Source organism: Hypanus sabinus, chromosome 6 (assembly GCF_030144855.1).
Source record: "Hypanus sabinus isolate sHypSab1 chromosome 6, sHypSab1.hap1, whole genome shotgun sequence".
Taxonomy (NCBI): Eukaryota; Metazoa; Chordata; class Chondrichthyes; order Myliobatiformes; family Dasyatidae; genus Hypanus; species Hypanus sabinus.
Genome location: NC_082711.1, coordinates 61,337,615 through 61,351,726, shown reverse-complemented (window position 1 = coordinate 61,351,726; position 14,112 = coordinate 61,337,615). Strand labels below are relative to the sequence as shown.

Below are 14,112 nucleotides of genomic sequence, written 5' to 3'. Positions count from 1 at the left end.
TTGTTGAGATTGCTCTGCAGGATCCATAAACTCATTTATTTGATTGGTGTTTGCAGGGCTGTAGGAAAGAGTTAAAATAAGTTGTGTGTTTTTAATCATCTGTTTCCAGATGACGAGTCTTGACCATTTCCCTCTACTGCCTGACCTGCTCTAGATTCCATCATCTGCAGTCTCTTGTGTCTATATGTTTTTAAATATTTGTATTGATTTTAATGTTCTTAATTACCAAATTATTTCATTTATAAAAAAGCTTTTGAAAACTCAGTCTTTTTATAATCAAACTTTATGGTAGTTTTTTTATGGCTTTGGGTGTCAGGGTTTGAAAATCCTAAATAGTTTTGATTGTTGGCAAAGCTAATATAGAAGGGGGCACAAAATTGGGGCTTTACTTTGCCATTTGTCAGTAGTTTCCACCAAAGTTTCATGCATGGGGCTTGTTCTGAACTACACATATTACATGATTTGCATTTCGAGACCCTAATGCTGTTCAAAGACATAACAGTTATTTCCAGAATGCTCATAAATTCCAAGCAACTAAATAAACGGGAGCCAATAAAATACAAGCAGTATCTTGTACTTAGCAATGAATTTTCAATACAATTAGTAGCGGTAGTATACCATTGTTTGCAGTTAAAATGAATTATTTCTTTGTTACAGCTAGAGGGAGCTTTTCCAGACACCATGACAAAATGTGCTGAGCTTCTGAACCAGACCATTGATGTTGATTTTGTTGATATCAATGTTGGCTGTCCAATTGATTTGGTGTACCAGAAGGTAAGTAGCTTTGTTGCTTTATTTATATAATGTTTAATATATTCATTATGATGCTTTATGTATAAAATAAATATAGATCTGCTCAAACTGAATGGCCACTAAATGTAGACTCCATTAGTTATAAATTGTATTCAGTGAAGGTGTAATTTTTCCTTAAAACAATCTCACAAATCTTTAATTGTGAAACCTAATTCTGTTGAAAGGTTGTTTTACTCTTTGTAAGTATTGTGGAGATTTAGATTAGTTTTTCCAGTTGGTTTTACAGTCTAGCATGATCATAATTATACAGGATGACATGTTAGAAATTATGAATAAACATGTTATTCTCTGTAAAATGCTTCTCAAATCCTGCCTCTCTTTCAGGGTGCGGGCTGTGGTCTAATGAACCGTGTTACCAAGTTAGAACAGATTGTAAAAGGAATGAATTCTGTAAGTAGTAACTTAGGTGGAAGTTCAGTTCATTCTTATTAAATTTATTTATTGCTTTTCCAGAAGTAACTGAAGCTGTTTGTTCCATCTTCTGCTGTAGGTATTGGATGTACCAGTGACAGCAAAATTAAGGACAGGTATACAAGAGAAGGTCAATATTGCCCATAAACTAATACCCAGTCTTAGGAATTGTGGGCTTTCCATGGTTACAGTAAGTACCAATACAAACATTCTAATCTTTTTGGCAGCTTATTTTAAGCTGATGTATTTACTAGTGAGAAAAAAAGTTGTTACTTTTACACTGTTTAGTTTAAAATAACATTTGAGTCTCTAAACTCATTGCTTTGTTAAAATTTAATTGAATATCAGAGATGAATTTCAATCCTTCAAGAGCAGTATTTCTAATTTCCTACTGAAGGCCACCATTTCAATCAAATAACTTGTCCATGGCCAAGCTTGGTATTGGTAAATCATGAGTGCAGTGGAATGGGTTTATTTTTTATAATTTGGACAGCTGCCTGCCATTTTCCTACAGGAAACTTTATGTTCTTGTCTGCGTCTTCCATATCATAATAGCAAAAAAGCTCTGATCAAAATCACAAATAATCTGATATGTCACCTGAATGAAATTCATCAAAAAGATTCAAAGGTTCATTTACTATTGAAGTATATATACAGTATACAACTCTGAGATCTGTTTTCTCCGGACAGCCACAAAACAAAGATAACTATGGAAGTAGTTAAAAGGAAAAGCATCAAACCCACCCCTCCACACAAAATACAGCAATACAATCGTCAACCCCTCAACACCCCATTCTCCTACACAAAAAGAAACAAAATGCAATAAGGTGTAGAGGCCTACCCTCCAGCAACAACAAGCGACAGGACCTACAGGCTCCTTTTCAGGTCTGTCCCATCAGTGATTCAAAAGGCAGGCAGTCGGCACTTCCTTGCTTACCTTCCACATCCACCTCGATGTTCCAAACCCCCGTCCACCCGCACAAAAATCTAATGAAACGCAACAAGAACATCATCTCTCAAATTCCTTCCACTCACACAAAACAACTAACAAACCAACTGACAAAGCGCACCGGTGAAAACACAGAATAAAAAACCCCATAAAACCAAAAGAATCCATACTCCAATCAGTTAACGGATCTGATCCTCTTCATGCTTTTAGACTTCTTTAACGAACTCAGGTCTAGCCAATTACATAATTCTTCACATCCTTTCTGTGACATCCAGCTACATGGAGCTGTCTGATTATCCAATATCTTCTCTTTCTTTGCCTAACCCTCTTTCTGTTCTTTATCTGCTCAATCAGAATCAGACTTTAATCGCCAAGTACCTGTGCACATACAAGGAATTTACTTCCGGCAGATGTTGTCTCTCTGCTCATAACAATAATAATGATAAATATAAATGAAAATATAGATTATATATACAAGTAGTGCAATCCAAGTAATAGCCGACAGTTAACCAGCAGTTAACTGTTCAGCAAAGTGACCGCAGTAGGGAAAAAACTTCTCCAGTGCCTATTAGTCTTAGTCTGGAGGGATCTGAAGCGCCTACCAGACGGAAGCAGTTCAAACAGTCCGTGCGCAGGATGGAAGGAGTCCTTTATGATGTTCCCCGCCCTCTTCTTCAACCTGGAAGACATCATTTAGAGACACATAGAATCTCATCCACTTTTTCTCCTGACTGACCTTTAATTAACAGAATACATATCTAGCTTTCAATTTCAGACAAGTCAAAAATTTCCTATAGCTAGATACTGTCTAACTGTCTAGATCAGGGGTCAGCAACCTTTACCACTGAAAGAGCCACTTGGACCCGTTTCCCACAGAAAAGAAAACACTGGGAGCCGCAAAACCCGTTTGACATTTAAAATGAAATAACACTGCATACAACGTTTTGTTTTGCCTTTATGCTATGTATAAACAAACTATAATGTGCTGCATTTATGAAATTGATGAACTCCTGCAGAGAAAACGAAATTACATTTCTGCATGCAACAAAAACATTTTGAACTCCGAAAAAAAGACGTTGGGTTGAAGGTTACTTTTAAGTAAAATACTCAACGTCTATTTGAGTCCTTCTTGTATTTATGAAAAACGCCAAACTTAAATTTGCCGCCAGCAGCAAACCAAAAATAACGTCAGCCAGCTGTCAACCTGAAAAATAAAAGGAGTATTTCACTGAACAATGAAAACATATGAATATACGTAAAATAATAGGCAATTAAAATATTTATCATACTTGGTCAGGTTGACTCACACCTGATAATGCAGTCGTATTCAGTAGGGATGGATCGATGCTTAGGGGAGTGACCGGGAAGGATAATGTGTTTTTTTTCCTCTCTGAACTCACAGAAGCGTTTCCCAAATGATGTTTGCATTGCGATGATTGCAGAATGTAAATACTCCGAATTTATCATGTCGTGACCTTGTTTGAACTCTCTCAAATTGGGGAAGTGAGACAATGTGCCTTTCTGTAAATCTCTGGCAAGCACTGTCAACTTGCGCTCGAATGCCAAAACATCCTCCAACATGTGCAGGGCTGTACGTCCTTACCCCTGAAGAGCTGTGTTCAGCATGTTCAGGTGCGCTGTCATGTCTACCATGAAGTGTAGCTTTTCCAGCCACTCTGGCTTTTCCAGCTCAGGAAAGGTGAGCCCTTTGCTGCCCAGGAAAGTTTTCACTTCTTCCAGACACGCGACAAAGCGTTTCAGCACCTCCCCTCTGGACAGCCAGCGATAAAAACACGTTGTAGCGGTGTGCTACACGCAGTCAGTAAACTGCAGTCAAAGATAGCTTTATTCGAACTAAACAGACTTGTTTTTAAGCCTCCCTCAACCCGCCCCCCATGGGCACGGATGCTGCAAAAGACACGTACTCACAAACCCCCGTAGGCTATCTCCCTTAGCCTGAACGCTGGCTAATTGTGAGCCGGTTCGGATGTGTCAGGAAATGGGTCGCCACAACGTCTTATTTAGATTGTACAAGATCACCATAATCTTCAAATTTAGAATTACATTTCAAAAACTAACAAACTAACATAAAATACATTTTAATTAAATACTGACCAATTATTTCCCAAAGCAACAGGGAGCCGCAGCACAGACGTAAAAGAGCCACATGTGGCTCCGGAGCCGTGGGTTGCCGACCCCCGGTCTAGATACTGAAAACACAATTTTCTGGTCGCTGACTTTGTCCTTAATAGTTTGAAACCGTACCACTATTTCAAAATCTTGCCATCATAATTGGTCCTGGGTGAGGTTTTGAAGCACATAGACATCAGAATGATGCCCCTTATTGCTAGTTATTAAATTGGTTGGCCTTTTTCCTAATCACCTTTTGCTGAAATCCTCATTTGTGCCTTTTATTGTCAGTAGAATTGATTATTGATTATTTCTTGGCCAGATTTCCTCAAACATGAGGTCATGCAAAACTCTGTTGTCCATTTCTTAATGTGCTAACTTTCATGGGTTTTGGGTTCAGCCTCTATTTCACCCTGCCCCTCATGCTTGCCCACTTGTGGGGATATACACTGGCATTTTTTCCTTATCCTCTCAGTCTTGATGCAGGTCTTGCTTTACACCTTTTGCCTCCACGGATGTTGATTGACTTGCCGAGTTCTTTCAGTGTTCTGTTTCTTATCCTAAGTTCCACTTGCCCATCATCACAGTGCCGAATGACTCCTGATTAAGCCAGCACTCCAGTTTTAATAAAAAAAATAGAATGAGAATTCGTTCTTATCCTCACTCTATTCCCTTATTTTCAGCTTTATCCCTCTGGTCTTGAAGAACTCCCAGATATCTTTATTCCTCATATTTTGACTTCTTGATTATCCCCAGGTGTAAAGACTTTAATCTTAGAATTGATAAGCTTTAAGCTCTGAAATTCCCCTCCCAAAACCTCTTTCTTCATTTATGAGTTAACAGTCTGCCTTCTAAGAGACATTCAGGTTCATTACCTATGTGCTTGTCAGATTTTGCACCGAAATATTGGGAAATTAGGATGTTCTCTCTTACTAAAGGTGATTGTAAATATTGAAAATTTATGATTTGTGTAAAGGAAAGTGAACTTGTTTCTTGAATAAGCTAGCTATAATATTGTCATCTGTTATAAAATTGATATTAAATTATTTTAGAATCCCTTTCAATATTAAAACATACATGTAAGTTTTTGGTATTACTGGAATGTGATTGCAATATTCTTTCTTTAAATGATTCCTGTTTGTGCTTCTTAGCTCCATGGTCGATCCAGAGAACAACGATACAGTAAATTGGCAGACTGGGATTATATTGATCACTGTGCTCAGTTAGCTAAGCCAATGCTGCTCTTTGGTATGTATGGTTGTTTTTATTTCCTTTTGGTGCGGTGTTTGTGGTAACTTTTATCAGAGACTCTTAAGATTTGGAAGCAAGTGAAGGTTCTACAGCTTTTTGAGCCTTCTCTGTATTCAATAAAATAATTGGTGATCCTATGACCTAACTCCAAATTTCTGAAAACAACAAAGTGGTTAAAGTAAACCAGAGGAGTAATCTCCCATATTTAAAATTATTGCAAGTAAACAACTTTTGATACAGGATGTGATAGCATATACAGTATCCTCCATCACTGTCTTAAGATGATCTGAAATTTTTTGTTCCTGGAGAAGCCACCCTCAAAATGCTGATAGGATCTACATGTGGCAACATCTGGTGATCTCCCACCATTCCAGTTAATCCAATTCTTAACTGACACAGTGGAGGGAGATTGAAAATCTGGCTGAGTGATGCCGTAACAAAGAGCTCTTATTCAGTGTCAGCAAGACCAAGGAGCTGATTATTGACTTCAGGAGGAGAAAACCCAGAGCCATTCCTCATTGAAGGATCAGAGGTGGAGGGATTCAGCAACTTTAAATTCCTCGGCATTATCACTTTGGAGGGCCTGGCCTGGGCTCAGCATGTGAGAGTAATTATGAAGAAAGCACACCAGCACCTCTACTTAGGAGTTTGTGAAGATTTACCATGACATTTAAAACTCTAACAAATGCCTATAGAAGTGTAGAGGAGAATATATTGAGTGGCCACATCATGGCCTAGTATAGAAACACCAATGCCCTTGAATGGAAAACCCTACAATAACTAGTGGATATGACCCAGTCCATGACTGGTAAATTCCTCTCTATCAATGAGCATATCTACATTGGGAAGAAAGTACAGGTGTCTCAGGACTCTCACCACCAGGTTCAGGAGAAGTTATTACTTCTCAACCATTAGGCTCTTGAACCAAAGGGGATAACTTCACTCAGCTTCACTTGTCCCATTGAAATATTTCCACAACCTATGGACTCATTTTCAAGGACTGTTTGTCTCATGTTCTAGATATCTATTCCTTATTCATTATTATTCTTTTTGTATATGCAGTTTGTTGTCTTTTGCACACTGGTTGAACGTGCAAATTGATGTAGTCTTTTACTGATTCTACTATGGTTTTTATTCTATTATGGATTTATTGAATATGCCAGCAAAAAATTGAATCTCAGGGTTATATTTGGTGATATATGTTTATTTTCATAATAAATATACTTTGAGTTTTGAAATAATCACACACTCTGTCATCCTCTGATTCTCCTATCATGTTCCATGCCTTTATTCTATTGATTGACTCAATGCAACTTGATACAGTTAAGATGTTAATATATATCTTGTTATAGAGTTGTACAGCAGAGAAATAAACTCCTTGGCCCAATTCATCCATACCAACAGAGCTGCCTAACTCTTCCCCCTCTCACCATAAATCTGTGCTCCTTAGTTTTAGGCTCCCCTACTTTGGCAGGATGACTATCACCATTATCTACACCCCTCATTATTTTATATCCTCCTTTCTGGTTATGACTCAGCATTCTATGCTCCAGGGCAAACAGTCCAAGCCTCATTATAACTCAAGCCCTCCAGTCCTGGTATCATCTTCATGAATCTCTTATGCTCCTTTTCTAAATTAATAACTGAAGCAGCACACAATACTCTTCAATACTAGTTGGTCTCAATAACAACTAGTACAGCTGTTAAATAAACACGTTCACTATGACATTTATGTCATTGTCACGTTTCTTCCCTTGTAAGACTAGAAGCACGAAAGAGAAGTAATTTGACGTGTCCTGCATCCTGGAAGTTAACTTTGATGAAGAAGAAGAAGAAAAGAAATATTCTACTAGTTTAGTTGATTTTCCACTTCTGGAGTGAATCAACACTTTAAAATTTACATTTATGTACCACTGAGTTTTGCAAAGCTCTATTATGTCCTTGAGGTATCATAGAGTTATATAGCACTGAAACAGGACCTTTAGTTCTCCATGTACATGCTGATCATGAAGTACCCATCCATAACAATCCCATTAACTGAGTGTAGCTTTCTGTGCCTTGGAGGTCCAGGTGTTTCTAAATAAACCTCGAATGTTGTGAACGGAGGGGGCAGCCTCCACAGCCCCCTCCACCCCCTCCAACCATCCTCATGGAAAAATAAATTCTCCTCAACTCCTAAATGAACCTTTTATTCCTTACCTTAAATCTATGCCCTCTGAGAAAATGTCTTACTATCTATCTATGCTCCTTTAACATTATCCACATCTTTTTGGTCCCAACTCTGTTTGGTCTCTTCTAATAAGTGAAATGTGACAATTCAGAGCATCATCTTGGAGAATCTCTACATCGTCTCCAATGCTATCACATTCTTCATATATTGTGGAGACCAGAACTGCTAAGAGTACTTTAGCTGTGGCTTAACCAATGCTTTACATAAGCATACCGTAACCTCCGACTTGGCTAATGAAGGCAAGTATTCCATGTACCATCTTTGTCAATTTATTTACTTGTACTGCTCCTTCATGGATCCTTGGATTTGCACTTTGAGGTCTAAGGCCCAACCGTTCATTGTGGACGCTCCACAAAAATCTGCATTAAGCCATATTTCATCTGCCTGATGCAGGTCTTAACCTAAAACATTACTTTACACCTTTTGCCTCCATGTATGTTGATTTACTTGCTGTAAATTGATCAATATTATTGTGTAGCTTAAAGTCATTCTCCTTGCTATCAGCTACAGCATCCTACAGTTTTTCCACATGTTAGTCAATTATTAAGTGAGAGTTCACAAACCAATAGCACAATATTTCTATAAAATGAAACTGGAATGCTTTCCAAAATCCTAGCATTATGAAATTGTTGCAATCTTAGTCTCATTTTCTGTTATGTCCCGAGCTTTGCAAACTAATTGCATGATTCTAAGATTTAGATTGGCTGTGCCAGTTTGGAAGGCACTCCATTTCCATGTCACAGACAATGTTGCATTGTTGGCATCTTTTAATGTGTCTCTCCAAAGACAATATAATGTAAATTCCTGCACACAGTCCAGGAGAGAACAATTTCATCTCATTCTTCATTGGTTGTGAAATTAAGTTCAGGATAATAGCATTAATAGACTTGAGCCTGATATTGCAGTGACTACTGTAGTGCCCTTCTTTAAGAAAACAATGGGGAGTTAAAATTGTTGTACTTCACCAATGCCCTGTCATTGAGTCAAATCGAGTTTATTGTCCTATACAAAATAAGGTGAGGTACAAGTGAAATAGAAAACTTCCAGCAGCATGACGGACATGTTTCAGGCACAGGCATAGGACAGCATTTACAGAATTCTGAAGTCCCACATCACCAGGTTCAAGAGCAGCTACTTTCCTTCAACTATTCGGTTCTTGAACCAGCCAGCAAACCCTAATTGCCACTACAGTTCAGCAACACTGGGACTACTGATCACTTTGCACAAAGATTATATATTGTTTTGCTGTAATTGTTTTCTCTTGTAAAATTTGTGTATAATTCATGTTTTTTTCTTGTGAATTTTGATAATATGATGCTATGTGCCTGTGATGCTGCTGCATGTATTTTATTGCAATCGTGCAGACATATACTTGTTTATTTGATTAACTATGTTGACTTTGGCATAGATGCAAACAATGCATAGAATATTAATTAAACATAAATAATGCAAGACAGTGAAGTAAGTGGGGGAAAAAAGCAGTGCAAAAAATTCAGGATAGTTTAAGAGGTGATCCGTAAAGTTCCATTACTGAGCTAGGATCAGGGGTGTGCAGGTCCTTTCAAGAAACTGATGGTTGTAGGTTCCTAAACCTGGTAGTGTGGGACTTAAGGCTTCTCGACCTCCTGTCTGACAGTTGCAACAAGAAGAGGGCATAACCTGGATGGTGGGGATACTTGATAAATACTTATTGGGGCAGTGCCTTGTCAGTGATGGGGAGGGTTGTGTCGACTACTCTTTACAGTCTCTTGCAAATCTCTATGTTGGAACTGTCATTCCAGTCAATGATACAACTAGTCAGAATACTTCCAACAGTTCATCAACAGAAGTTTGTTAGAGTATTTGGTGACTTGGCCAAATCTTCTTAAGCTTCTAAGGAAGTAAATTCCTTCAGGATGGCCTTTCTGCGAAGGGCACAGGGCAGGTCAACTGAGATGTTCACACACAGAAATTTGAAGCTGCTTTTTCTCGGAACCACCAATAAGATCCAGGACATCTGGCTTCCACTTTCTGAAATCAGTGGTTAGTTCAAATTATTAGCTCAATGATTAAATCATGAGGCCCAAGTTTGGAACTGGGTGAAATGGTTGGAAGGAATGTAAATGTTGAATGCTGAGCTGTAGTCAAGGACCTGTGTAATACTGTTGACCAGCTGATCCAGCATAGAATGGAGAGCCAGTGAAATGGCATCTCCTGCTGACCTGTTGTGGATATACGCAAATGTAAGGGGATCCAGGTCATAACTGAAATTGGACTTGATTCTGTATTGATTTCTGAGGTTGCATATAAACAAACTCTTTATGTTTAACAGGAAATGGTGATATTTTGTCATTTGAAGATGCCAACAGGGCTAGGGCAACAACTGCTGTCTCAGGAGTTATGGTTGCAAGGTGTGTAAGTAATACAAATGTTCATTCAATTTCAACTAAAATGTATTGTACTATCTTTCCCTGATACCATCACTGTTAATCATGTGGGCATCTGGTTTGTTCATTTTGTGCAATTAGGATTAAGAAATTTCTGTCAACATAATTCTCACAAAGGTCCTTGCTACCTGATTTAGTTTATATGGAGACTTTGAATGAACTTAAAAGAGTTCTAACATTATGAAACAGCAGGTTGTTGTGGTCAAGCTGCCACAATGAAAAGATAAGTGAATATCACTTAGCTTCATGAATGAGGGTTTTCAGGTTACAGGTTCTTCCGTGGTTTCTGCATCTTTCCCCAAACTCTTGAGATTTCTTTATCTCCAGAAAGATCGCTGCGGTGACAGCAGCAGAGCTTTTAAAATGCTGTGATTGCCATGTACAACATAAGGTCAATAAGAATAGTCTGTTGATCTGGGTCAGCCACGGTGGTAATTACTATCCTCAGTAATAGGACAGGCACAACCTAATTTATTCAGCCCTGCCTTTGTATGCACAAAGCACAAGCTTTTCCCCAACAGCTTCTTGTTCTAGCAGTGGCTTGTTTTGTTGCTGAAATTGTGACCTTTACCCTGACTTCTGCCATGGTGAATTGATCTGTGACCTTGAGCTACTGTTCACTTCTCATTTCCTTTTTTGGACCTGTAGTCTAGGAGAATTTAGTTCTGGTATTTGAAGATGATTGCTGAAACAATCAGTAAAATGTAAGTAATGATTCTTAGTAATAGCCCATTTACTAAGGTACTCTTCAAGATGTTCTGTGTTAGGATAAATCTGAATCTGGCAGTTCTGGTTGAACACAATTTGATGTTAAGACAGAACTTAGCTGAGTTTACTTCCATTGTTTCACTGTGGATAAAGAAGGGAGATTTTATACAGTATGTAGGTTGGATAAATTACACAAGGTAGATGTTTGAAATAAACTTCTGATGTATTGAGTAGTGTTGTTTCTTGGAAATGAACTCCAATATATTCATAAAAATTGAGAGCAGGCATTACTGATGCAGATATGTTGGTAGTATTATGACAACTCTTCTGCCATGAGTGTGGTTATGATTTACCTGGTTAGATTTTATGGAGAGTGGATATTCGTGGTAACTACATATTTTGCTCTTCAAAATTTCCTTTGAGCTGCCATCTTGTGATAGTGCCAATTCTTCAAGAAAAGTTGAATAGAGAATTTCAATATTTAGATCAAATAACGATAAAGAATGGCAATTTAGTTCCTAATCATGTGGTACATGACTTGTCGGAAAACATGCTAATGGTAGTGTTCCTGTGTGTGACTGTGCCCAATGTATATCCATGTTCAGGTGTTTGGAGATGCATCAAAAAAAGTATTTTTTGTAGAGAATTTTATGGGAGGCTTAGGTGCTACAGTAGAAGGGAGTGAATGCTAAGGAAATGGTCTGAATGCAAGTCAAATGGGCATGTTTGTCTTGATATTTGATGTTGCTAGAATTCATTGCAGAGATATTCACCTAAAGGGTTCTCTGTTCTCCCAAATAAAATGATATATTTTGTTTTGAAGATGAGAATAGTGACAAAAAAAATTCATTTAAAAAATAACAACTTAAAATGAAAATGTATTTAGAGGATTTTAATTTATTGCTTTCAATTGTAAGCATTGTTGAACATATTCCATCATCAGCAAAGCCTCATGTAAAATTAGAGCCACAGTATGAAACTTGATTAATATTCAGAGCATTACTTAAATTTGAAAACTAATTATTTCTAACTTCTGTAAAATTCGACCCTAAATCAATATTTTGGGTGGAATTTTAAGTTTTTCAAAGAAAGGCAAAAGAAAGCTTAAATACTTGCAACAAAGTGTTGCTTTTATATGTGACAGTTTGATATTATCTGACAGATTCTAAAAGCATTATTTTTAGATTTGTAATTTCTGAGTTTCTGAATTAACATTTTCTTAATACATTTGTAAATAGTTGATAGTTTGTATAGTAGCTGGGAGATAAATGTCTAGCTTCTGCAGAGGTGACTATGTAAAAATCAAAAGGACTAAGTTCTTTGAAATTTACACTTGAGTTTGTTTAATTTCAGAGGAGCACTGATCAAACCGTGGATATTTACTGAGATCAAAGAGCAACGACACTGGGATATTTCCTCAAAAGAGAGATTTGAAATTCTCCAGGATTACAGTAACTATGGGCTAGAGCATTGGGGATCAGACACACAAGGAGTGGAGAAGTGCAGAAGATTTCTCTTGGAGTGGCTGTCATTCTTATGCAGGTAAAATAAATCTTTAAATCAGCACTAAATTTCCCTTAAATGAGTTATATTGAACATCAGTGAATGTAACATTCATTGCATTTTTGTTTGGTTCAGATATATTCCAGTAGGACTTCTGGAACATGTACCTCAGAAAATCAATGAAAGACCTCCTTATTATTTGGGTAGAGACTATTTGGAAACTCTAATGTCTAGTCAAAATGCATGTGACTGGATCAAAATAAGGTAAAGTCGTATGCTCTTTGAATGTTGAAGATGTTTTAAAATGAGTTTAATTAGAAGGTAGTTGTTTAAGTCCTTTTAATGTGTATATGTACCTTTCACAGATTATTTAAGGTTACAATCCAAATTTTAACAATTTCTAGTGTAGCACACATTGATTGCCTAACTCGCACTAATGAGATTTTCTTAAGTTTTCTCCCTGATGTGTAACCCATATATAACTGTTTCCTCCCATTTGGCTTCTCATACATTTCATAGCAGAGAGTGGATTTTTGTGGTTGAAAGCATGAATTTAAAATACATATTTATTCTAAGGCTTTTATTCTGTTTTCTTAATAGTGAAATGCTATTGGGACCTGTTCCTCCTAATTTTACCTTTGTGCCTAAACATAAAGCAAATTCCTACAAGTAATCAAGAAAGAGAGAAGCTGCAAGAAACTCTACTGATTTCCTAATGCTGTCAATATTGAATTCATATTGAAATTATATATAATCTCATGTAAATCAAATGCTCTGAACACAAACAGGAGAGTTACTGAATTATGGAGCCTATTATTCTGGCTTCTTGTAAATTTTATGTAATTCTCAACATCTTTGGAGATTTTAAATAAATATTCATTTACTTTGTTTCTATATTCTTCATTTTCCAGACCTGCTCACAATTTAGTTGGTATACTTATGGGTTTTTAGTCATTTTGTTCTGCACAATCCATCGAATTTTGTATTTTGCTTCTTTGAGAGGATGCGGAATGAAGATCTTTTGTTTCCAATATGGTGTCAGAAGCGGTTCAAAATTCACATACTTGTAGTCATTTATGAGGAATGGAGCTGATGCCTTTGTTTTTGTTTGATGAGGAATATTTGTACAGTTGAATGGGGTGGACATTGCTAAAGCTGGAGGAGCTGAGTTATTATTCTTTCCTTTAATATTCATATCACTCCCTGGAGAATTTAGTTCTTGAGGCCTCGAGGATTCTTTGTTTGTAAGAACATCCCAGAAGGAAGAGTAGAGCGGCACTGGTAATTCATAATGGAACCATTCTAAATGTCCGTAAGTTCTTATTCCAGGAAGCGTATGCGTTGTATGGCTTTCAGCATAAGGTGAGCATGTCAGTGAAGAATCTGCAGTTACTATTTCTTCTTGAGCACTGTTAGTTTTAATGTGCCATCTGGAAACTTTGGAGAATGAAGTTCCTGTTTGGATAGAAAGGGTTCTCTGTGTATCACCAGTGTTGATAAAACAAATGCACCGTGTGCTTTCTTTAGTAAAACTGGTAAGAGACCCATCTTAACTTGTTTATGAAGAAATCTCCTAGTTTGTGAATAGGAATGACTCAAGAGAATTTTCCTTTTGTCCAGTTTTCTTCATAAATGCTTCAAGACCTCATGAAATTTTTCTGATTAGTGGTCACGTGCAGCTTGCTTGCTTC

At 37.3% G+C, this 14,112-nt stretch overlaps 1 protein-coding gene across 2 annotated transcripts in view; it reads left to right on the top strand.

Annotated features, from left to right (window-relative positions):
* dus3l (dihydrouridine synthase 3-like (S. cerevisiae)) overlaps positions 1-13,309 on the top strand; it is a 29,539-nt gene extending 16,230 nt beyond the window's left edge. For both annotated transcript variants that reach the window (XM_059972260.1, XM_059972261.1), the window contains 8 exons: positions 658-774; positions 1,138-1,203; positions 1,304-1,414; positions 5,455-5,551; positions 10,096-10,174; positions 12,272-12,460; positions 12,557-12,685; positions 13,022-13,309. In XM_059972260.1, the coding sequence (XP_059828243.1) occupies positions 658-774; positions 1,138-1,203; positions 1,304-1,414; positions 5,455-5,551; positions 10,096-10,174; positions 12,272-12,460; positions 12,557-12,685; positions 13,022-13,094 (861 nt within the window). In that variant the 3' untranslated portion in view covers positions 13,095-13,309. The remainder of the gene's footprint in view (positions 1-657; positions 775-1,137; positions 1,204-1,303; positions 1,415-5,454; positions 5,552-10,095; positions 10,175-12,271; positions 12,461-12,556; positions 12,686-13,021) is intronic.
* Positions 13,310-14,112: the final 803 nt, after the last annotated feature.